Source organism: Podarcis filfolensis (assembly GCF_964270895.1).
Source record: "Podarcis filfolensis genome assembly, chromosome: 10".
NCBI lineage: Eukaryota > Metazoa > Chordata > Lepidosauria > Squamata > Lacertidae > Podarcis > Podarcis filfolensis.
Genome location: NC_139612.1, coordinates 8029510 through 8055308, shown reverse-complemented (window position 1 = coordinate 8055308; position 25799 = coordinate 8029510). Strand labels below are relative to the sequence as shown.

Below are 25799 nucleotides of genomic sequence, written 5' to 3'. Positions count from 1 at the left end.
AATACAAATGGCTGTTCACAGAGCAAAACCAGCTGTATGCATTTTGTCCTCCATACCAAGAAGAGCTGAGACAAAGACTAGCCTTGGTTAAAAAATAACTTTAAAAAGATTGTGACGCGTTGAAACCTATTGCTATCCCTCTCACTGAAATTACCACGACAGCATTGGGCAAAGGTGACAGTGGCATATTTTAAGTATCATGATATTACAGTATCAGTTCCTCAGCAATGACAGAACAGCAACACTGGATAGTATCAACAATTATATTTTGCCCAAGAACATGATGGACTCTTTTTAAGCAGGCTACAACCTTAAGCTGTCATTGCTGTAGCTTGTCTTCTGCAGAAACCTAGAATGTACAAACAAGCAAACATACTTAATGTACAACCCCAAATCTGTTTAAATAGCTCATGTTGAAAAGAAAAGTTCACTTAGTTAAGTCCCAGAAGTTTTCAAATGACTCAGCTTTTCACAAAGCCTTCTGTCAGTTTTCAAAGGAAAATATGCTTTGTGCGTTAACTGTATCCTTTTGCTTTAGAAATTGATCGCTTTGCCAAATGATGCCGCTAGGTTGGCTTCCCTGAAGGCTTCAGACACAGTCTGTTGAGAACAAAAGAAAGTAATTAGGAAAAGGTAATAGGGGGTCACGAAGAGTCGGACACAACTAAACAACAATGGGGGGAAAGAGTAGTGGTGGGGGAGAACCTTGCAATTATCTGGATCTTCAATTAACCCACAGAGAGACAAAAATGACTAGACAGCTCACACCAACTTACTGGATGTGCGTGGCAAACTCTGGCAACATCTTCACATGATGCTCCATATTCCATTGCAAGAGCAGCTTCATTAATCATTTCTCCAGCACCCTGGAGGGAGAGAAATAATTATGATGCAAGTAATAAATCTATGAGAAAAAATTAAAAGCAGAGGTACAGCGAACTATATGTGTATTCTGTGCTTTTAAAAAGATTATCAAAATTTGGTGTCAAATCTGATTTGCGTTAAATGCTTAAGGTAAGCAACTATACACCTAGCAAAGGCTATCGATGAAATCTTCATTAAATTATGCAAGTACTGATTAGGAAAAAAAAGATTTACATATTATACATGTGCATATTTCATCAGCTGCAATCTTTGAAGGTTATTACCTTGTGAGAGAAAGCAACTGGGGAACACCAATTCTAAGATGCCATTGGCTCCTTATATTTGTATGCAATAATATCATAAATCTGGGTTTGGGTGCCTGTTTGCATGCTTTCAAGCATAGCTTCATAGACATAATGACGAGACATACTATTTAAAAAACACCACCCCCATGAAAGTTGAGACACTCGGGATGTTTAAAGTTGTGCATAAGACCAAATTATATGCTTTTATCACTGCACACAGAGTGCTCTGAACACAGTGTGCATGATGGGGTTTTTCATGTTCTGGTTTGCTTTTTTTGTTGTTTTTAAAGATTTGCATTCTGCTGGCGAATGCCATGACTATCAAAACCTCAGACTGAGAAGCATGGAGTAAGAGAAAAATCATACAACACAAAACTGTGGCAAAGTCCACTGTGCCGCGCACTTGGTAGTGGCACATGGTAATAGCACACCATGACTGGGGATTTAGGAGCCAGCATGTGAAAAGCCTTAAATCTGCAATCCAAAAAAAATTCAAATTCTGCAGTGGACTACGTTATGCAAGAAGGCATGTGTTTATTTAAAATGCCCATGAATCCATCATTTGTTGTGGCATTCTTAGGTTATCTTCTTGAATTATGGAAGTAAAAGGTACACAGAACACCAAGAGAAATGTAAGAAGAGCAACTGAGTTGTGGTAAACATTTGGGGATATAAACATTTTTCTGAAGTCTTACAAGCCACCAGCAAATGCTTAGAGGCCAGAAGTATACATGGTTGCATATTATGAACGCCTGTCCACCAGAACCAACCAAATATATTCAAGATTCTGAAGCACTACGTGCAGATTCTGCATAGTACTCACTGCGCCTAAAATATGCGCTCCCAGCATCCTGTCTGTTGTTTTGTGACTTAGCATCTTCACCAAGCCGTCTGTGTCAGCGTTGGTCTTAGCTCGGCTGTTGGCAGCAAAAGGAAACTTGCCAATCTTGTATTCTACCCCCTAAAAAGCAAAAGACAGTTATGAGAAGCTGGACATTATCTCCTGCACCTGGCAGAAAAACTAAAGTATGACTTCTCTGGCAGTTCGCTGCGTCTGAGCTCCGAAAGGCCAAGTTAGGGGTGCTCACATCCTGCTCCACACAAAAGTATTTCCTACATAGAAAACTAGGTGTCCGGGAGAGGGTTTTATCCTAGCCACCTCCCAAACACAAATATTTTCAGTCCTGGAGTTGCAACCCTGCCATCAGATGTGGTGCAGTACACTTTACATTTTCGTGAGGTCCGAAGAAGACATGACCATTATAGATCCATGTACAGAAACTGCTGCACTTGCTTAAGAGTATGGAGTGGGAAGTGGACGCTTGATTTAAGGCAGTGGCGCTCTCAAAACAGCCCCTTTCCCCAAATTGTTTTCTTCCCACTGGGGCTGCCGTAACAGAACCTTACAGAAAAGTACTTGCTACTTTGGGACAAAAGGCAGGAAAACTGAAGAGCACTCAGAAGACACGTATGACACCACGTATGTAACATTCAGAACTGCAGCAGCATTGTTTCCAACATCCATGGGGTTCTCACTTCCGCAAGTTTTTAACAGTGGTTTGTTTCTGGGAGTAGGACTGAACAACATCTATGATTCTTAGGCACCTGGCTTTGTGGACTCATGGCTTCTCTATAGCTATCTAAAACAATAACTGGGAGGGGGGCACATCATGAAAGGCTCCCTCTCCTCTCCGCTATAAACTGAAACGCTGATATTCAAGCACATTGTTGCTACTGCCAGACCCATTATTCTGCCCTTTGCTCCAAAAGAAATGCAGGTCCAGTTTGCACATCACATTTAGCTATGGTTAAGCTTAGTGTTAACACACAAGCATTCAGGTACTCACAGTAATAATGTTCTGGTGCAGTGTTACTTGGTACTAAGCCATGGTTTGGTTTAGCTTTATGTCTGGACCAAGACTGGTGGTTTGCCTCCCCTGAGCGAACCATGGTTTAATGCAAAAGTTAAAAATAGATTTGAAAAGAAGACAGCACCTCAAATGATCAAAACAAAAAAGGAGAGCAGTGCTAACTGCTGCTGAACTCCAATGCCCTTTTAAAACATGTTGTAGAAAGGGGGGGGGGGTATTGGGTTGTTCTTGTCTTTGTTTTTTATGTTTTTATGTTGTGATTTTATGTGGCGAGACCTGGGGAGAGATATAGAAATTTAACAGATAGATAATAATAATTCTTTAGTGATGCTCAAAGCAATTCAAAGCAAAAAATACCTTCAGGAGTCTGAAAAGTTCTTAAAATACTTGAGTTGTCTGGAGCAAGAGCCTGGGGTTCGGATGATATTCTAAGCTAAGCTACGGTTTAGCTCTGGGCAGCAGGACTACTGGGTAAGGAGCAAACTGGCTGAGATATTTGCAGCAAGTACCTGCACAATCATTAAGTTCATGCTTAGCCCTGGTTTGGCTTAGTGATGCATGCAAACCAGAGCATAGACACACTGCTCTACTATGAGCGGACAGAAGAAACTACAAATAGTACCTCTTCTTTCAGCTGTTCCTCCGATTTTCCAATCCAGGCAACTTCAGGATGTGTGTAAATGACCGAGGGCACACAGTTGTAGTCAATGTGAACTGCACCTCCAGCGATTCCTTCAACACACAAAATACCTTCATCTTCCGCTTTGTGAGCAAGCATCGGTCCAGCAACTACATCGCCAATAGCATAGATGCTGCCAAGTAAACAGGCAGATAGACATAAAAACATGCACTGTAACAGCAGCGTTTGACCAATTGTCCTGAATATACATGGAATAGGCTAAAAATAAAATAAAAATACAATCTCTAATCTAATTTGAAACTTTTCATTTTTTAAGGTAAAATGACTTTGAGCTACAGTCTTGGTTTATCCCAAAGGTAAATGAAGGCCCAAGGTAAACAGGTTTGTTCTTGTCATTCTTTTCTAGCATATATTAATTATGATTGTAGCAAGAGTAACACAAGCCCAAAGAGGAGATTGTGACAATCTGACACAGTATAAATCTTCCTCCACTTAACCAATGCTCCCGCGCTAAAGTACAACCAGTTTTTATACCCTTCTTGCTAATACAACTGAACCTTAAATTTAAACTCAAAATAGCAACTCAGAAAAAACAATTTCCAACAGCCCAACAACCCATCTGATTACTTCACTTACTTTGGGACTTTGGTTTGGAATCTGTTGTTGATCGGGATTCTTCCCCTATTGTCTAGTTCAATACCCACATCTTCCAGGCCAAGATTCTTAGTGAATGGGCGCCGCCCGATACAAACCAGAAGTACGTCACAAGTGATCACTTCTGCCTTGCCACCAGCAGCAGCTTCAATCCTGGGGGGAAAGGAGTAGGGCAGTGCTCATGAATGGAGAAGCAACATACTGTTAGCGCACCTGATGTCAACTGAATCCTGATCACTCCTTTTTATCTACGTTATGGGCTGTTACACAGATAGTATGTCAAGGCCCTGCAAAACCACAGCAAATTATAGTTAAGCCATATTAGATTTACATGTATTTACATTCATGTCACAGTAAGTGACTTTTTATTAGTTTATTTTACGGCTATTAGCCCATAAAATATGTACGAACATAAAAACACAGAGACATAAAAACAGATATATCCGACGGCAGAAAGTGAACACCACGATGCAAGGGTGGGTCATTGAGCAGAGCCAAGTGACAGCTTGGGGCCAGGAGTTCTCCAACAAACAGCTTAAAGGAAAGAAATGTTATAATCATCTCATAACTGTCCCAACACCACCATGTCTATAATGAATAGGTGGGATTGTCTCTTAAACCCTCTTCGAATTGTTTCGACTACGCATTGTCCAGCTCTTTTCTGAATCTTGCCAGCTGTGCCACAAACAATACAATCAAACTGCATAGGAATTTTGTGAAATGCATAGAGTCTACACATCAAGAGTGTAACAAATGCAAGTTTAAACTTTGTGGTTTTTATCCAGCCACTTTAATTCTGAAGGATAAAACATGCAACTCATGTAAGATTTTGAACATGTGAACAGGATGCCAATGCCTATTACATTAGAAAAAATTCCATTTGTGCAGTGTAAGAGGCATAAGTAACTGTCATTATCCAAGATTAGCAGCTCCAAGGTGACTTGTCTGTGTTGTGTGTTTTTTTAAGCATGAACTAATGGATTACATCACCTATGTTTACCAGTTCCATCTGGTACGCAGGCTGAGACCCTATCTGCCGGTGGACTGCCTTGCCAGAGTGGTGTCGCTTGGACTACTGCAATGCGCTCTATGTGGGGCTACCTTTGAACTACGACTACCGTATTTTTCGCCCTATAGGACACACTTTTTCCCCTCCAAAAATGAAGGGGAAATCTGTGTGTGTCCTATGGGGTGAATGCAGGCTTTCGCTGAAGCTTGGAGAGCGAGAGGGGTCGGTGCGCCCCGACCCCTCTCGCTCTCCAGGCCTCAGGAAGCTATCAGCAAGCCTGGGGAGCCCACGGGAGTTCCCGCAGGGCTCCCTAGGCTGTGGATAGCAGCCTGCTGCACGGAGCACGGGGAGCACTGAAGCAGAGCGCCCCGCGCTTTGGGCAGACATCGGGCAGCCCCACAAGCTCGGGGGACAGCGGGGAGGCGCAGCGCCGTCATCCCGCTGTTCCCCGACCTGGTTTGGATTCCCCGACCTGGTTTTGGGGGGAAATAAAGGAAAAAAAATTTTCCTTTATTTCCCCCCCAAAAAACTAGGTGCATCCTATGGGCCGGTGCGTCCTATGGGACGAAAAATACGGTAATCCAGAATGCGGCAGCCAGACTGGTGACTGGGAGCAGCCGCCAAGACCACATAACATTGGTCTTGAAAAACCTACATTGGCTCCTAGTATGTTTCCGAGCACAATTCAAAGTGTTGGTGCTGACCTTTAAAGCCCTAAACGGCCTCGGTCCAGTATATCTGAAGGAGCGTCTCCACCCCCATCGTTCTACCAGGACACTGAGGTCTAGCGCCGAGGGCCTTCTGGCGATTGCTCTCTGCGAGAAGCCAAGTTACAGGGAACCAGGCAGAGGGCCTTCTCGGTAGTGGCACCCGCCCTGTGGAACGCCCTCCCACCAGATGTCAAAGAGAACAACAACTACCAGTGTGCCGTTTGCCTCCTAGGTGGGTCATAAGGAAAGGGTTAAAATGAGTGTGATGTGATTGGCCAGTGGAAACTGATAGGAGGAGTTAGAGTAGAGGCAGAGTTGTGTGGAAGTCAGTTAAGGGTTGGGGGTTGAAGAAGGAAGAGGGAGGAATAGTCTGTGGGTTGGTCGAGTTGTGTTGTGTTGTGAGAGGAATTGTTAGATGGAGTCAGATAGATAGTTAGTTGGGATAATCAGTTTGAAGTTGTTAGGAATGAATAGGACAGTTAAGGAACTAAGATTAAGAAACTGCCAAGCAAAATTAACTGTAACCATAAGCTTGTTCGTGCTTATAAAAATAAACTTGATTATTTGTTAATGTTAACAACTGACTGGACTCCGTGTGTACCCGTGAGGAGAAACGGGTTGCTGGCAGCAAAGAAAGCAATTACAGTGGTGGCACAGGGTCAATAGACCGTCAAACGTCCGGGAGCCCTGTGTGATCGCTACAACCCGACTTTTAGAAGACATCGAAAAGCAGCCCTGTTTAAGGAAGCTTTTAATGTTTGATGCATTACTCTATTTTAATATTTTGTTGGAAGCTGCCCAGAGTGGCTGGGGAAGCCCAGCCAGATGGGCGGGGTATAAATAATCAATTATTATTATTATTACTACTACTGCTATGTCAGCGGTAGCTCTGCAGATGTTGGACTCCCAACATCCACCAACCCCATCCAGCCTAGCCAATGGTCAGCAGGGATATCCGGCCATGAGGCAGGGTGAAGTAGCATCGCCTGCAGAGAAACACCACTCCCTCCAATGAGACTGCAGCAAAATCTCATGAGATCTCCCTGGAACCTGTCACTTTACATTGCAGGTTATGGAGGCTTTGGCAGCAGCAGCACGTGGGAATGGGAACCCAACACAACACTTAAGACGGCACCACATTGGGCGACACTGAAAAAAAATCAATGAACCAGAATAACGTTATTTCAGTGGGTCTACTCCCTGAGCGTGACTCAGACAGATACAACCCAGTATATTTGATTTTATAATATACACTTTCCATGCCAAAAGCTACAATTCTGTAAACATGTTTCCAGAGATGAAAATATATTTGAAATAGCCTAAGAACCAGTCTCATATACAGTAATACCTCCGTGAACGTCCGCCTTGTCTAGCATCCATTCCGGCAAATGTCCGCGGCAAACCCGGAAGTACGGGAACGGGTTACTTCCGGGTTTTCCGCTCGCGCATGCGCAGAAGCGCTAAATTGCACTTTGCGCATAAGCACAAACCGCTCTGCGCACGTTCACAGATGTGGCGCTTTGCCATGCGTCCTTTTCGGCTAGTGGCTGGGGCTCCGGAACGGATCCCGGCCGCAAAACGAGGTACAACTGTATATAGATGCCAGTAATTCCACCACTCCCTTGAACCCAAGTCTAAGCTGGGGCTAATTTAGGTTTTATAAAGAGAATACAACCCGTTTCTTTAAGTTACATATTTACACAGTTGCGTACATACTTACGAAACATCAATCTTTCCATCGGGTCTCTTGGTAGCACCGGTAACTTTAGTATTCAGTTTAAATTTAAAGCCTTGCTTCTGGAGAATACGCTGGAAGTTCTTAGATATCTCCATATCAATACCCAATCCACCTACATGGCCCAAGAACTCCACAGCTGTCACATCTGCACCGAGACGCTGCCAGACTGAACCCTGCGATGTAAACAAGCCCATTTTTACTTTAAATTTTTTTAAAAGCTTTTTTTTAAAAAAGAGAGAGGGGGTGATTTTATAGCTCCTGTGTAGCTTTTGCTACAAATTAATCTGACTAGTGGCAACCATGGAAGATTAAACTCCACCAGAAATCTTTAAACAGCTCGGGAATATTTTGTAATCTTTTGCACAACGCCTGCTACACTTTCATGACAATTTCACTGACTGATAAATTTCCTTAACTGGGAACACAACAAACCAGGAATGGGGAAACTGTGGTCCTCCAGAGGTTATTGGATTCTAACTCCCATCACCTGAGTCCATTGGCCATACTAGCTGGGGCTGATGGGAGTTGGGAGTCCAACATCTTCTGGAGGGAAACTTCCAAATGGCTGGGAGACACAGCTCCCAAACTGGAGGATTCCCAATAGGTCTTGGAATAACATCAGAATTTTTTATCGTATTTCAAAGGCTTCCAGTCCTGCAGAAGCCCTGCTATATATCAGCCCTGTGCAAATATTCACTAAGCCCCACGTATTCGATCGTGCAAGCATGCAAGGCTGCAAACCAGAACAGCCTGGAAATAAAGCCTGGATGGCGTGGCACCTCCACGTGCCAGTGGATAGAGAGCTGCTGCTATTTGTTCAATTGTTGCCATTTGGAAAACTATTTCTACGATTGCAAGAATTGTAACAGCTGTATAAGCAGCCCCCATAGAAGGGCACTGGTTTATTCAACCCATGTTTCCTTAGTACCTTGACTGGTTTGCGTGACTGCCAACAGCCCAATAGACCCCTACAGGCAACTGCATGAGGCCTAGAAATATTTCTTCGCATGTCAACTAGGAATATTGGCAGACGCTGAAAAAAATTAAAAGGAGGTAGAGCACTTCTTAAGGATGCAGGTGGCGCTGTGGGTTAAACCACAGAGCCTAGGACTTGCCAATCAGAAGGTTGGTGGTTTGAATCCCCGCGACAGGGTGAGCTCCCGTTGTTCAGTCCCAGCTCCTGCCCACCTAGCAGTTCAAAAGCACGTCAAAGTGCAAGTAGATAAATAGGTACCGCTCTGGCGGGAAGGTAAACGGTGTTTCCATGCGCTGCTCTGATTCGCCATGAGCGGCTTAGTCATGCTGGCCACATGACCCGGAAGCTGTACGCCGGCTCCTTCAGCCATTAAAGCAAAATGAGCGCCGCAACCCCAGAGTCGGTCACGACTGGACCTAATGGTCAGGGGTCCTTTTACCTAGAGCACTTCTTACCAGTTCCACACCAATGACTCCTGCACCAATGACCACCATTTTTTCAGGGACTTGCTTCAAAGAAAGAGCCCCCGTGGATGATACAACCGTATCCTCATCAATCTAAACAAAAGAAAAATAATTTCCCCCAAATATGAGACTTTTGCATAAAAGCATACACTGTGTATAAAATGCCAACATTTTTTTCAAGGTTGTATGTAAGACAACAGCCATACCACTATTAACACACCCAATTTCCTCTGATCCCAGAAGTGAATATTTAACAGCTACCACACCATGGGGTGTTTAGCCTATTTGTAATTGCAAACGGGATTTGTTGCACAATATATATTTGAGCTAGTTTGCATGTTGCAAACACCTCTGGCCATAAGCAAGAAAAGTTTGACCTGGCCTAATTATGGTTTCTCTGAACTTAACCATGGTTTAATTCAGGGCAGCAAACCACCATTTGAAACCATGTTTACAAATCTTGGCTTCCTATCAAGTGTAGTTTGCTATTACATTTCTACTTAGGAGCCTGGCTTAATCTTTGTTGTTTCAGTGCATTATTCTTGCCATTCAACTAGTTACCTAAGCACAGGACAGAAGCAGCTAGAAAATGAAACCGTTCTCCAGACCAAGCAACTCTTGATGGCACTTTTCCAGAAATGATCCTCCTCATTCTGCATTGTATACATTAGTCACACAGAGGAGACCCCCTGAATGGAATGGGCAGAAGTAACTTGGGCCTTTTAATTTCAATGGACTTAAGTGGATACAACTCTTTGCCTAGCTACAGGCTCCCTTCATCACACAAGCCCTCCGGTCTACCTTTGCTGTAGCTGTGCAAGGTGAAGGGACCTCAGCCTAATTTGCCAGCACATGCAACTCAAGTCCTAGCAAACTAGCATGATTCTTACACCTATGGAAGGCAACTTAAATAACACTGAAAATGGAGGCAACAAAGACTACTAATGTTCCTATTTGACAGCCCTGTCGCTGGAAAATTATAACTTGTTACTGCAACATATTAAATGACCAAACAATGGCACCTGAGAGGTATCTGCTGCAGGGGTAGAAAAGGGTTAAGAATTTCTGATCCCAATACAATGTTAGGCAGGGAGAGGGAGGAATATTTCTTGACTCAGGGCATGCCAAGCACAGCTGAAAATGTGGATTTGCTGGCCCATTTTTGCAGTCAACCAATGGCAAGTAAGCAGTGAGCACACTAGTAAAAAAAGTTAAAAAATCAAGTCATACCGTAATTCCCGGGAAAGGTGTTACTTCTGAGCCAGTGGCTATGAGGATGTTCTTTGTATTAATGACCTGAGTGCTGCCGTCATCTTTCGTTGCGGTGACCTGGTTTTTGCCAGTTATTTTTCCAAACCCAGAAACATGTGTCACCTTCAAAATAGGAAGCTCTTGTTAAACAAAATTAACTAAGAAACATAGCAATGCTATTCTTTACCCTGTTTAAAAGGAGGCACTGAAATCTGATGCACAGAGGCTGATGGAGTAAAAAGCTTTTTGTATTTTTTGTGACACAGGCACACATGAGATGTTTCAGTTTTTAACTGTGGCACACACTAGTGTTTTTAATCTAAGCAAACAACTCTTTAGGTTTCCATGCATTTAATGAGTACAACTTTATCCTATCAGCAATCAGGTCCCAGTGATCCCAAGAGGAGGCCAGCCACCCACCTGTTTTTAAAAGTGTGAAGAAAGTATATAAATCAGTATCTTCACTTTGAAAAGAAGCTTGGCCTATATATGAAGCAGATTAGATGACTGGCAAGCCTTTAAAGAACAGGGGAAACTGCAAGCAGCACACATATTGATGGGGCTTCCACCTTCAGCAGTTGCTGGTGGATACGCAGCCCATGATATCCTAACCAAGTCAAGAAAACTTCATCCTGCGGTTGTTCGGGGACGTATTTGACCATGTTCAGACTATATTTCTGAGCAAAAGGAGTTAATTATTACTCTGGCTTCTCGTGCCAATAACTATCAGTTTAGATTTGAAGATGGGATTAAAACCACTGGACAATAGCCAACGTGAATCACCCTCAGGCAATATCCATCGATTTCAATGGGTCCACTCCCTGTATGACTTACTTGGGTATCATCCTCTATGTGATGCATTGTAAATTGGGCTGCCTTCCTGGCAAGCGCTTATAGAAAAGCGGCAACTTACACCGGCACCAACTTCTAAAGCGATTAAGAAATGTCCAGGAATAGCGCAAGCAGTAAACTGCTTTTGGTTCAGAGTCCAGACGTACCTTGTTCTGTTTAAACAAGTGAGCAATTCCCCCTGTTAAGGCCTTGACTGCACCACTTTTCTGCTCCATCATCTTCTCTAAATTCAGTTTGAGTCCTGTAACTATATAAATATGTGCAAATGCAACACAGACTTTATTTTTGCAGACTTAAGCACATAGCAAAGTTCTCACAGTTCTATTAGATGCTTCAGTGAAACATCTAGCAAGTTTTAATAACTTAAGACACCAATATCTCCATCCTTCATGTATCTCCATTACCCCCGTGGGTGTACCCTACAATACTGAAGTTGTGTCAGAGGATTGCTTTGAGATTTTCCACAAAATACCCTGCTCCGAGATAAAATGTGGTGGCTGTGGACAAGGACTGGCTGGGCCCCAGTTCTGCAGATCCTTCCCTAGGAACATTCTCATGGCACCAGAACTGAAAAGTGTGAGGTGCCATCAAACTCGCACTATTATTCCAAGCTTTTAGTGGAAGATGTATCTTTATGCTGCTGGTGATATTTTAATTGCTTTTTTACTGATAGACTATTCTGTAACATTTTGGACTTAGTAATTTTAATTTGTTTTACTTTTCATTTGATAACTACCTTGAAAGCACTATTAAAAGGGGGGGGAATACAAATGTATTGAATAATAAAACAATGTTCAGTCTATTGTATATTTCAATTTATCCATTTAAAAGGTGTCTCTGATTAATCAGGTGTAATACACCAGCACCACTTTTCTTAAATAAAGCCCTCCTCCCCTTTCCTTCACATAGGAGAGCATGCCTCTTCAAAGAAGATGCCTGTCGCAACAAACGTTATCTAAAAATAAAGTATGCTTCTTGCTTTAAAATTGTATGGTTATTTCTGTGAACTCAACAGACAGGTTAATACATACTGCATGGGATGGTGACTAAAAGAAAGAGAAGCAGGCCTATGAAATTGGCTTAAATATAGATATTTTCCAATGATTTACTGTATTTTTTGCTCTATAAGATTCACTTTTTCCCTCCTAAAAAGTAAGGGGAAATGTGTATGCGTCCTATGGAGCGAATGCAGGCTGTGCAGCTATCCCAGAAGCCAGAACAGCAAGAGGGATCGCTGCTTTCACTGCGCAGTGATCCCTCTTGCTGTTCTGGCTTGTGAGATTCAGAATATTTTTTTTCTTGTTTTCCTCCTCCAAAAACTAGGTGCGTCTTGTGGTCTGGTGCGTCTTATAGAGCGAAAAATACGTTAAGTTTGCTTAGATCAGAATCAAGACCATAGCCATGGAATAACCTGACCCTTCTAGGGGCATTTCAGGTTGCTTCCCTAAATTTTTAGCTTTCATTTAGAACAAAATTGAAAGGCAAGGCTTCAAAAGCCAAGAACATTCTGCTTTTTCATGCAGAGGGTGGAAGAACATTGCTTATTCTCCCACCTGCTCTAAATCAAGCAGTGATTTATCAAATCCCACCCACAAGAGCAGGTTGGGGAACGGAACACAGGGCTGCACCAGGAAGCATGTGAAAGCCCTCCTGTGCGCAAGGAATGTTAGGCACAATTCTTTCTATCAAAATTTAAGTCTTTTGCCCTTTCCTCTACAGACAAGAGCAACTCGCGGACAATATTCTACCCAGTAGCTTAGACCAAAGTAATGTACAGGTTTCCAGCTAAGTATTGGCCTGGCAAGTTTCTGGGTATATATAATTTTAATTTAATTAACATTATTTAATGCATTGCATCCTGTTAAATATGCAGAGTAGACTCCCTATATTTAGGGCTTTACACTATCTTAAGAGGATGCAGCAGTCTAACCCAATATCCAATCCCGTAAATTATCTCACTATGCACTAACACAGCAGAACCAGGATATTTGGAATGTCAACAGATGGTATTTCATACTTACCCTCGATTCCTCTACTAGCAAAGTCTTTTCCATGGGCCAAATGATACAGGTGTGAATTGTTCAGCAAGGCCTGTAACATAAAACAAAATTAAACTAAGCATGTAATTTCCACAGGGGATATTGTACTAAAAGATTACTGAAGTTCAGGAGTGGCTAACCTGCAGCCTTCCAGATAGCGTTGGACTGACTGGGGCTGATGGGAGTTGGAGTCCAAAAACATTTGGATGAGCATGGGTTAAGTCACCCTTGCTATAGTATGACATCACTACTATTTATCCTAAGATCAGAATGAAGTAATTTCACATTGGTTTTCAGGAAAACACCGCCATGTTCAGCACTTGATGCCTGCAGTATCAAGTGAATGAATGAATGGAAGTCTGAATGGACTACATAAGTTTCCACAAAGAACTTCCTAATCAATTCACATTATCTCAAATGCAATGTTATTCAAGGGAGTCAGTTCACACAATCAGCTGCTTGTCATGAAGTAATCAAGTGACATAGGTGCATGTGTGAACCAATGCTCCAATGATACATCTTTGCAACTTTCGTAGGTCGGCAAACTAAGGTCTGCGGGCCGGATCAGGCCCAACTGCCTTCTAGATCCGGCCCATGGACGGTCTGGGAATCCAAGCAGCCGGCATAGCGCGCACACGATGGTTTTTGCAACTCAGCCAGCCTTGGGGGTCAAAATGAGGCGGACAGCTGCCCGAGACAAGCCCTTTTTCCGTTCGTCACGCCCGCACAGCAATCTTTTCTTCCGGGGTGGGGGATGGGGAAGACGGAAAAGGAGCCACAGTTTGGATTTCCACCATGGAGCTGCCAGTGACTGACTTCAGGAAGGGCAGTTATGGCGGCAGGGGCTCAGAGGTGCCTCGGGAGCGGCGCTCGCCGGTGTCTGTGGCGGCGGTGCTTCCTGCCGGAGGAAGCGGGGAGAGCCTCAGTGGCTGCACTCCGAAGCAGTTCTGTGCCCTGCTGGGGAGGCCACTCATTAGCTACATGGAAAAGTAAACAGCAAACAGGTTAGTGTTTGGCATTAATTCTATCCAATTAGTTGGGAAGTCACAAAGATTCTCAAAGAAAATGGTACTTCAGATTCCAGAATAAAAAGACAACTACTTTCTTTGTTATCATATTTAAAAATAAATTCTTGGATTTAAACCACATGAGATTTATTTGCTCCTGTGGACATTCTATGTCTGATTCCAGAAGTAAAGCTGTGTACTTTTTTTTCCTTTTTTTTTTGCTGGCTGTGGATCACCTAATAAACTTGTTTGGTTATATAAATAAAAGCACATACATAACTCAGATTTTAATAACTGTAGTCTTACCCTTATCACATTCCTTTCTTCTGTTGAGAAGGATATAATCCCATTAAAAACTGAATACTAATATCTGTTACATTTCCACCCTGCCCTTCCTCCAAGGGCTTCAGGTACCTGATTCTCCCACATCCATTTAATCCTCACAGCTACAATTCACATAAGGTCACTCTTGAGTTTCCATGCTCAGCCTCTCTGTCCTAATTATGGTCTGACACACTAGCCAACACACCAAACCTACTGCAAAACAACAATTCATGACTTCTCATACTGTGGGACCGTACTGGCTGTGAGTCCTGGAAGACCTGCTCCCTGCCTTTTCCCACTTGGCCTGAGATAGTGGAGGCCTGACTGACTCCAACAACAAAAGCTAGGCTGCTGAACAGACTCTTGGGTAGGGCTACCGTTTAGGAGTTCTTGCTGCTGTTATTGATATTGAATTTTTTTGTATCTTTATTTTTAGATCTTCTATTATTTATGTGGAAGTTTTTTCAGTTCGGCTGTGTACAGGACCATTTTTGGCATATGCAGCGCCGGGGTGCAAAAAACTGCCCACCCCATTTTGGGGTGGGAGGGAGGAGAGCAATCCCCGCAGAGGCTTGGGAGGGAAGCTGCGTGCCTCTCGACAGCCCGCCAATCCAGGCATGCAGGAGGGAGGAGCTGACCGGCTGCCTGAGTGCCCGCAGCAGAAAAGCCTGCGACGCTCAAACGGGCTCTGCTCTGCTTGGCAGTGGCTGTCAGCTGGCCTGGCTCTTCAATCCCTGGACTCCAAATCTCAGTCCTGGATTCTCAGCCTGGTGCCCCCGAGAGCCCAGCGCCCGGGTGCCCTGCACCCCAGCATCTGTGGGTAAGCAGCCCTGGCTGTGTAATTTTTGAAGTGTTTTATTTATTTATGACTACTTCTGTTATGGGACGCGGGTGGCGCTGTGGGTAAAACCTCAGTGCCCAGGACTTGCTGATCGTATGGTTGGCGGTTCGAATCCCTGCGGCGGGGTGAGCTCCCGTCGTTCGGTCCCAGCTCCTGCCCACCTAGCAGTTCGAAAGCACTCTTAAGTGCAAGTAGATAAATAGGTACCGCTTTATAGCGGGAAGGTAAACGGTGTTTCCGTGTGGTGCGCTGGTGCTGGCTCGCCAGCTGCAGCTTCGTCACGCTGGCCACGTGACCTGGAAGTGTCTTCGGACGGCGCCGGCTCCCGGCCTCTTAAGCGAGATGAGCACGCAACCCTAGAGTCGGACACGACTGGCCCGTACGGGCATGGGTACCTTTACCTTTACTTCTGTTATGCTTGTGATTATATAATTTTTGCATGGCTTTAACTATGGAAAGGCAGCATGCAAATAAAATGATGATGACGACGACGATGCAGATTTGATTAAGTATTTTCCCACCATGAAGCTGATGAGCCCCGGTAAAGGTAAAGGGATCCCTGACCATTAGGTCCAGTCGTGGCCGACTCTGAGGTTGCGGCGCTCATCTCGCTTTATTGGCCGAGGGAGCCGGCGTACAACGTCCGGGTCATGTGGCCAGCATGACTAAGCCGCTTCTGGCGAACCAGAGCAGCGCACAGAAACGCCGTTTACCTTCCCGCCGGAGCGGTACCTATTTATCTACTTGCACTTTGACGTGCTCACCCCGTCGCAGGGATTTGAACCGCCGACCTTCTGATCAGAAAGTCCTAGGCTCTGTGGTTTAACCCACAGTGCCACCTGCATAGTACTTCTGTGCAAAAATGAATGTAGATGTTCCTCCAATCTAGATACAGCACAAGGTAAGAACTAAAAACTGTACCTACCTTAGAAGGTATACATCCAACATTCAAACAGGTCCCTCCTAGTGTTGCATTCTTCTCCACACAGACAGTCTAAGAATTAAAAGGAAAATGAATTTTCATTAAACAGTCTCCCCTCCATAGATCAAATAAGCCACAATGGTTTCCTACACTTTTATTTTCAAACAATTCATTCTTTTTTCTTTCTTTTTCCAGAACACTCCTTTAAGCATTTTTTCTAATGGCAAAACTTTCCTTTTGTTAGACAGCTCCCATCATTCCTAACCAATGGCTATTCTGACCAGGGCTGATCAGAGTTGGATTGCAACGTCTAGAGACTCATAAGTTCTCCATCACTGCTAGAGAGAAACAGAACATCACAGATCTCCTTGTGAAGAAATGTCTGATATAACCTTATCTGCTTCGAAGACACCATTATTGTCTACTACATAATAAAAGCCACATCTCTATATGAAAGAGACAGACTGAGGAAGAGTTTATTCTTAAAGCTTTTATTTCAAAATGAGCCTGCTATAATGTGTATCCTCTATTTATTAGATGTATCTGGCATATTTAGCCTCCTCCTATCTGTGCCAAGTGAAGTCTGCATATTACCTTTCCAATGTGATGCAGCCTTTGTTCAACAAACAACTCTTTCCCCCAAGTTTGTATAGCAGGTTCTTTAGACTGAAGGCAATTCAGAAGAACACAAGGGATCCTGCTGGATCAGGCAAATGTCCCATCTAGTTGAACTTTCTCACAGTGGCCAACCAGACGCTGATGGGAAACCCGTAAGACCCAAAAGCGCTCTCTCCCTTCCAGTTTCCAGTAACTGGTATTCAAAAGCGTACTGCTTCTAACAGGTAGAGCATAGCCATCATGTTTATTAGCCACTGGTAGTCTTGCCCTCAATGAAATTGCCTAATCCAGGCATAAGCAAACTCGGTCCTCCCGATGTTTTGGGACTAAAACTCCCATCATCCCTAGCTAACAGGACCAGTGGTCAGGGATGATGGGAGTTGTAGTCCCAAAACATCGGGAGGACCGAGTTTGCCTATGCCTGGAATCCTCTTTTAAAACCATCTAATTTGCATCTTCAAGGTACAGACGGCCAAGCTACAAATGGTCGTCTTCCTTTTGACATAATTGCAAGAACCACAACTGCAAGATTATCTGTGCCACGGCTACATTATGTGATTCTTCTCATCCTGTTTCCTTACCTTAAAGCCAAGTTGAGCTGCTTTGATTGCTGCAACATACCCTCCAGGGCCAGATCCAATGACAGTAACATCGGCATCAACTGACAGAAAAAGATGTCAGATGTTTATTTGATGTGGAAGATGTAAGAAAATATTTTACATTTAAATTTTTTCCAGTGAAATATTTCACAGACAGAAAAAGATCACATAGGGTTGTGTGATCCATTGAAGCAGATCCACTGAAATCAACAGGCATGACTAAGTCCATTTTTTTTCAGTGGGTCTGCCCAGAGTATCTTTCTTGGATACAATCCCTCTACCTATTCTTTAAAATGAGAAAAAGAAAGCAATGCAATTTTTTCCATTTAAAAAGAAGAAAGTTTCTGAACATGTCATCTACCAGTGCTGCATTAATTTTGATTGGAATGCAATCAAAGTACGTTTGCATGTGTTCCAATGCAATTAATTGCACATACTTAAGAGATGTATGAGGACATTTACATTATTACATATTTATTAAAATGATTTATATACTGACTTAAAACCAGAAGTTACCAAGACAGTGTACAACATAATAATGCAAGATAGTCCACTAAAAGATATTTCAGTAAAAAAAAAAGTGTACAGGAACAATAACAACTGATACAACAATCCAAGTAAGCAATCTAACCGATCAGTCTTCCATGGCTACAGAATTGTTATTTATCATCATTTTTTTTATTATTATAGTTAATATCACAAAAATACATTGGTAAGCTTGAGGTATTGTAACACAATGTTTGTGGTATTTCAACTGTATTTTCCTTTCAAATACATGGAAAAGGGGCCTGATCCTTTCCAGTCACTACTTCCATGTATCTTCAAGGGAATTTTTTTTCTTTCTCTTCTCTTCTGGAATCTGCATTGCTACCACAAAAAAATGTGGATAAGCAATCTTCATGTGTTGGTCAGGCAATGATACAACTTTTCACAGTGTAGTAACATCTTAATAATCCTGAGGAACATCACATAGGCAGAAATGGTGAAACAATGACCCAAAATATTTAATTGTACAGTTTGATGTGACTTTTGAATGGAATGTTTAAAGTTACATAATATTTACCTTGGTCAGCATAGGTTCTTAAAGGCACTACAGAAATGCCTTGTAAGCCAGGCTGGATCCGGTTAAAATGGCTTCTCTGATTTGAAAAACAAGAAGAAATAAATTTATGTTCTCCAATAAGGAAAGTGTATGTATTAAAGAAGCAAATTGTTACTCACAGGATTAACTAAACTCATTGAAATTCAATATTCATTTTAAAACCTTCACTTGTACTCCCACTTTAGTTCCTAAGGAGACATACTTTCTATGGGTCATTTCTTCTTCAGATCCTCAATATCTGTATTTATCATTTGAAACAACCAGGGTGGGGTGGAAATTATCACAGTGTATTGGTAAAAACCCTGCCTCACTTGTGTGATTTCTGCACACTAAGGAACACTTTTGTTTACTATGCATCATTAGCTGCTGGAGTTAGAAAAATAAATGTTGGGAAAGTTGGGGTACCTTTACCTTTTTTATTCTGAACATTGCCTTTCACTGCTGATAGGAAGTGGCAAAGTCTATGTACAGATAAATCCACAAGTCAACACTTCCTCACTTCTTTTTGACCTCTGACTTATTAGAAAATACAAAGACTGACAACTTTTGAACACCAAAGGTCTCTGTGGAGCATGCAAAAGGCCTCGCAGACCGCCTGGCGTCTCTTATCATAAGGTGATACTCTCTAGTGCAAAACAGCTAACAAAATATGTCCTTTATTTCAGAATACGACAGAAGAGCCCCTTCTTTTTGAATTCTCCTCCTGGAGAAGTCAAAGGAATAAGCCTCTCTACCAGGCTCAGACACCGATGCCATAAAAAGAAACAAGTAATGCAAAGTAGAATTAAGCAGATCAAAGGATTGCCAAGTCAAAGAGGGCTTCTTGTTTTTTTAAAAAAGAGATGGTAAGAATAAATTTGCAGAAAGCTGCTGCAACCCCCCCTTACCAGCCCATGTTTCTTGCTTAGGTTTGCTGCAACCACATATAAAGATGCCAAGCCCATTCACCACCCACCAGCACAGACAGTATGACTTGGTGGTCAAAACAGTAGCAGAGTCCTCCTTGCCTCTCTCAAACTACCCTGACACCTTCCCCTCAGCTAAGGGGGAACTTAAAACCCACCCCAGCAGAGAAAGCAGCAGCAGCATATACCGTATTTTTCACTCCATAAGACACACTTTTTTCCTCTTATAAACTAAGGGGAAATGTCTGTGCGTCTTATGAAGCGGATGTGTGGTTCCTGGAGCTAAATTGCCGGAGTGTGGCATGCTCCTGAGCTGCTCTTTGGGGCTGTTGGGGGAAACCCAGGCTTCCCCCGATGGCCAGCCCCGATAGCGCTCCCTCTAGCTGTTCTAGCTTCTGCCTTAGCGGCGTGAGCCTCCGCAAGGCAGCAGGGAGTCTTCATCCCGCTGCCCTGCGGAGGCTTCGCGTGGCTATCCCTGGCTTTTGCGGGAGGTAGGGGAAGGGACAGAGCCGCGTGCCCCACCTCCCGCAAAAGTAAAAGCACGTGGCTCTTGCAGGTGGGGGGGGGGCTCTTGCAGGTGGGGGGAAAGCCAGGAGGCTTGCTTTCGCTGAAGCCAGGAGGGCAAGAGGGAGGACTTAGCTCAGGATGCTTTGCGTTGCTTTTTATTTCTTGTTTTCCTCCCCTAAAAACTAGGTGCGTCTTGTATACTGCAGCCTACACTAGATGCAAGGTGAAATACACCTGCTGGGATAGCTCAGTCAGTACAGCATGAGACTCTTAAACCTTAGGGTCATGGTTCAAGCTCCCCACTGGGCAAAATATTCCTTCATTGCAGGGGGTCGGACTAGATGACACTCATGGTCCAATTCCAACGCTGCAATTCTGTGAAATGGTCACCACAGCACTAACAGCTGTTGGGCTTTTGAAGTTTGGTGGCCTTCTCTCCTCTGCCCTGCCCCAAAGCTCCATGTGCATAACAAGCCGGAGCGGACAGCTTCATCTTCTTGTTGAAATCTATCTGTCTCCGGAGGCAATGGAGTTGTGTGTCTTTGGGGTTGAAATCAAACCGGTGGGACAGGTGCAGCGTTTTGTTGCCACTCTGGAGCAGATGACAGCGTACAGTTGTGCTGCTACTGCAGCAGTAAAAACTTCATAGCGGTGAATAAAACTTCATACTGGTGCCCCAATAAAACAGCTAGCACTGTTTGCAAAGCTAAGCAGGGTCTGGTATGGTTTCAAACAGGATTTTTTTGGAGGGGGCTGCATGCTGACACTCCTACATCGCTGAGAATTGGATTTAGATGACTCTCCGGAAACCTTGAAACTCTACGATTCCATGATAAAGGAACACACAAAAATTATCTTACACCAAACAGTGTAATGGGATGGCTAAAGATTCCTGTAGTGCAGAGGGTTGGACTAGATGCCATGCCCTTTTAAAATATGGCTCTTTGGGGGGTGTCACTGGGTTGTTGTTTTTATTTTGATTATATCTGTTGTGGCTTTATATGTTGACCTTGTTCTGTGAACCGCCCTGAGACCTTCGGGTAGAGGGCGGTATATAAATTCACTGAATAAAATAAAATAAAAATAGATGACCCCCGTGGTCCCTTTCCAACTCTGCAATTCAGACCATACGGGCTGATCACCGCCTAAAGCACAGCTCTTTCTCCGGCCTTAGGGCGCACTACGACCCCTGGGCCCATGGGCCTCGGGGGAGGCTGTAGCCCCGACGGGACTCCCAAGGGGGGAGCACAGCGGCCTCCTCGGCGGGCGGCCGGTTCCCCCTCACAGCCGTGACCTGGAGCGGCTTCCCGCCCGCGAAGCAGGTGCTCCGCCTCGGAGCTTCCCCTGTTGAACAGCTGCCTGCCAGAGGCGCCAAGACCCGAGCGGGCCCAAGGTCGGAGCGCGGCCTCGCCGGGGCGTCGCCTCAGCTCCCGCCCGCCCGCCCTCTCGCCCCGAGGCTGAGGCAGCGGTGAGGCCCGCCGCTCCTCGCCTCCGCGCCCGCCCGCCCGCCTCCGGGCCGCTACCTGGGCGAGAGCGCAGTAGACGCGGCTCCAGCTCTGCATGTCGGCCTCGTTCGGGCAGCGTCGCCGCCGCCTCAGCGCCAAGCACCTTCAAGGTTCGCCCTTCTCCGCCCGGCGCTCTCCGAGGCGGCTGCGGCGACGAGTCGCGCAGGCGCGCGGAGGGGAAGCGAAGCCGGCCTCCGCGCGAACGCCAGGTCTCGGAAAAGGGCACGCCGAGCGTGCCCCGCCCCCCAGCGGAGGAAATCTCCTAGCGCAGCAGAAGCCCGCGCAGGCGCAGGAGGGGGACGTGAAGCCTCGCGCAGTCCCGGAAAAGGGCACGCAGCGTACCCACCCCACCCCCTGGCGGAGGAGGTCTCTTAGCGCAGGCCCGTAGCGAGTAGCGGATGCTCGCGCAGGCGCGCGGCGGGAAGCGAAGCCGGCCTCTCGCGAACGCGGAAAATGGCACGCAGCGTGTCCCACCCTCCTAGGAGAGGAGGACGCGTAGCGCGGCTCGCGCAGGCGCACGAGGGGAATGTGAAGCCGGCGCCGCCCGAAGGGCAGCCCCCGCGGCGATTAGGCGCCTGGGATGCTGAGTGGGCCTTGCGCCTCCGAGTGTCCCCAGAAGCGCGTGGGAAGCTTGGCTCTGCGAGCGAGACGAATGACACTCCCGCCTGGCCCTTTTCTGTTGCTTAGCGGTGAAGGGAGAGAAGGGGGTGCGGCGCCTTTGCCCCTAGAACTGTGGCATTGGAGAGGAACCCATCCCAACCCCTTGCCATGCAGGAATCTCCCAGGGTCTGCACTCACATTTCAAGACGGATAGCCGTGTTAGCTGGTTGGCAGCGGAAAGAAAACAAAAGCGAGTCGAGGTTGACACGTGTATTAGTCACTTGTGGAAGGAGTCGAGGCATGTTTGCGCCCAGCAGCAGGAAACAAGCTAGGGTCCCTGGGCAAGTTTCTAATTAAAATCTGCTGCAACCCTTTCTTCAGGAAGAAAGTTTTACTGCAGGTACTGCATAGCTGTCAACTTTCCCCCCTTTTTAAGGGACATTCCCTTATTCCGAATAGGATTCCTCGCAAGAAAAGGGAAAAGTTGACAGCTATGGTACTGTGCGAGTAATAACTTCCTAGTAAACACGGCTTCCAATGATTAACTGACCACTTAAGGTACGAGGGAAAACACACCAAACACTGTACTCCCAATTCACAGTCAAATACCTGAATAAATAGAAATATTTTAGCCTGGCAGCTTAAAGCAAACAATGATGGTATCGGGCATACTGGAAAGCCACCTCTGAGATGGCCCATTCTCATGTTGCCACCCTCTGCACTGCCCTTAGAGAAGGCACACTGAGAAGGACCTCTGATAAGAAACAGAGGCTGGATCTACATTGATCTGCTAAACTTTTTTTAAAAAAAAGTTATATAAAGTTTAAAAAGAGTTTCCCATTGTCGCTGGCTCGTTGCAGAGCTGTCTGATGTCACCTTTTAATAACGCATTTATAACGTTTTAAATGACAAGTGTGGATTAGCCCACAGTGTCCAAGTAGGTTCGTACGAGGAAAGGCAGCCCTTGTGGGATCGAGGTCCTGAACATAAAGCTTTATAGGTTAAAATTAACACATCAAACTGAGAGCAGAAACTAAGGGATAAGCAGTCCTCATATCATAGCATATTACCAACCACACACTTCAAAACTCCAAATGAACCACTCCGTATAAAAAGCAAGGGGGTTAAAATTATCATGAATACAACAAATGTGATTTTGTAAGGGACCTCAAAATATCCGCCTTTTCATACATGGAACTCTCCTCAAAGAGCGAAATAGATTTTCCGGTACTCATCTTTTAGTTATCTCAACATGACAGTGTCTTCCATAAGGTGGCAGCATATGCCAGTTTCCAATATTGTTACTATTCCCTTGCTCTCCTTTTAATAGCCAGAGACAAATTAGACTGCTGCGATTTAGTAGTCGGCAGGATATCAGGATGGCAACCCCATTGATTCCAGTAGTTCATGAAGACACTTTATTAATCAAGAATTAACCCTGACTCAGTTCTGGCATAAGGCTTTATAGGTTAAAACCAGTACTTCGAATTTAACCCAGAAATGAATTGGTAGACAGTACAGTTATACAAGAATCAATGCTATGCATTCAGATCGCCTCACCCCAGTCAGCAATTTTGCCACTCAGTTCTACACTACCAACCTTGAATAGGATATGGTATAACTCAACACCAAAACCCAGCGTATCATCTGAGAGTCTAGTCTCCATGAAACTGTATTTCCTTACCCCCACGTCATGCACAGTTAATGCTCCCAAGGACGAACTTTGGCGATAGGAAACTAGAGAGAAAAGGTTCTTTACACAGAACAGCCTGGCTTCACGATGTACGTGGCATGAATGCACATTCCTAACATGTCTCTGTTTAGAACCCTAATAAGTCCTTTGCCTTGAGACCCCAGAGACAAACTAAACAGTTATTTGTCCCCACTATCAGGTCTGTTAAGTTGTGGGTGAACATATCAGACGACACAGCGATTCTTCAAACAGCTCTTCTTTATTCAGAGGCCAGAACAGAACTGAACTGAAGGGTTCAGCCAGCCTGCTTATATAGAGCTCCAGAACAACGTAACTGTAACAACTTTCTGTAACTATCCAGTCACTGAACGTCACTTTCGATCCCTTATTTGCATATGTGGACCTGAACTATCTACAGTATCCCCCTGCTGGCCCAGGGTGAGAACTTCGGTACATAACAAGGTCTATCCCTTGGTGGCTCCCCAAATAGGGCTGGGTCCTCGCTTGACTGGCGGTGATGCAGCACTTCAGATATCAGACTGTTCCCTAGACAACCCACTTGGTCCTTGCCCAGAATCCAAATCTTTGCTGCTCAAGCTGCCAGGGCCTTTCCCAGGATCAGGCTCCTCTTGCAGTTCCTGATCTCTGCACCCCAGCATGCTAGGACCTTCCCCTGGGTTGGGATCCTCCAACTCCCCAAGCTCCTCCATTCCTTGTCTTCTGACCACATCTCTATGGGGCTCCGTACAGATTTCAAACATGCCTCTCAGAATGCTTTTGAGCCTCTTCTGTGCTCCTGGAATGCACACATGGAAGATGGAAATGCAGTTTTAAAGGCTGTTGTAATAGGTGTCTTAATTCTATCAGATGACCAGGCACGAAAGTTGATTTTTCAGCTGCATCACATACTCCCTCCATTTCTCTGTTTTCTGTCACTACATGCATTCTAACTGAAGCGCATTTTGAGCTGTGTATAGTTAGGGATGACTCCCCCCTACGTTTTTCCCTTTCCTTCCTGCAGAGAAGTGCGGAGGAAATCCATGTTCAGCTTCGCCACAGCAGATTTCCTTCACCTTTCTCAGCTGTCAGAACTTCATTCATCCCCTTTCCCATTCTGCTACTGGTATTCCAAGGAGGTGGGTCGGTTGTGGGTTGGGGTTTTTCTTCAAAACAGCATGTGGGTTGGGGTTTCCTTCAAAGCAGCATGTACAAGTGTGTCTGGCAATTGTGCATCAGTGCAAGTATATGTGGCAATACTAGAAAAGGCACTGCTGAGGCTGATAAGGTTTTCCAATCTCCTTGTGAGTTTTCCTGGAAAGCCACATTTAGGTGAGGGGCACAGTAAGGAAATGCAGTCGGTCAGGTTGAGCAGATACATCAAAATAATATGGGCCAACATCCAGTTGGGTAGGTGGGGGAGGACTTTTTATTTAAATTGGGAGGGGGGTCTCCACGTTAGCTGGAGGAGAGCATGGTGACATTTAAAGTGGCCAAAGCATCGTGGTAAGCTCTGAATGGTAGTAATCCAGATTCCCAAGCGATCGCTGAAATGTTTACAAATGCACCTGTGATTTTTGGATCAAGCATCCTCTTACATCATCATCAAACCTTTTATTGGCATCACATACAAACATCCAAAGCAAATCAATACAGAATTACCACTTCCCCAGTGGCACAAAACATTTGCTAAAAGAAAAGGAGGCAGAGCAGTCTGTCCTCACATCTCTAGGTCTCCAGGGAGATCAGACGTCTACAGTGCATTTCGACGACAAAAAACCAAACAGAGATATTTAGTCACTAACT

The 25799-nt window shown here is 44.7% G+C and overlaps 1 protein-coding gene across 1 annotated transcript; it reads right to left on the bottom strand.

The window, feature by feature from the left end:
* Positions 1 to 249: 249 nt before the first annotated feature.
* Positions 250 to 22122, bottom strand: DLD (dihydrolipoamide dehydrogenase). Its single transcript, XM_083575230.1, has 14 exons — positions 21722 to 22122; positions 18748 to 18823; positions 17667 to 17746; positions 16471 to 16539; positions 13356 to 13425; positions 11481 to 11581; positions 10462 to 10605; positions 9223 to 9324; positions 7774 to 7964; positions 4317 to 4487; positions 3663 to 3852; positions 1993 to 2130; positions 777 to 866; positions 250 to 600 (listed from the first exon to the last, which is right to left on the bottom strand). Exons 1-14 carry the CDS (start codon positions 21758 to 21760, stop codon positions 535 to 537), a joined length of 1527 nt encoding a protein of 508 aa, XP_083431356.1. The 5' UTR covers positions 21761 to 22122; the 3' UTR covers positions 250 to 534.
* Between the last annotated feature and the right edge of the window lie 3677 nt (positions 22123 to 25799).

Coding starts and splice junctions, on each gene's coding strand:
- DLD (XM_083575230.1), bottom strand. CDS start 21,760: ATGCAGAGCTGGAGCCGCGTCTACTGCGCTCTCGCCCAG. Junction 10,606..11,480: donor ACTTGTTTAAACAGAACAAG/GTACGTCTGGAC, acceptor CCTATTTTGAAG/GTGACACATGTTTCTGGGTT. Junction 3,853..4,316: donor TTCCAAACCAAAGTCCCAAA/GTAAGTGAAGTA, acceptor TTTACTTGGCAG/CATCTATGCTATTGGCGATG.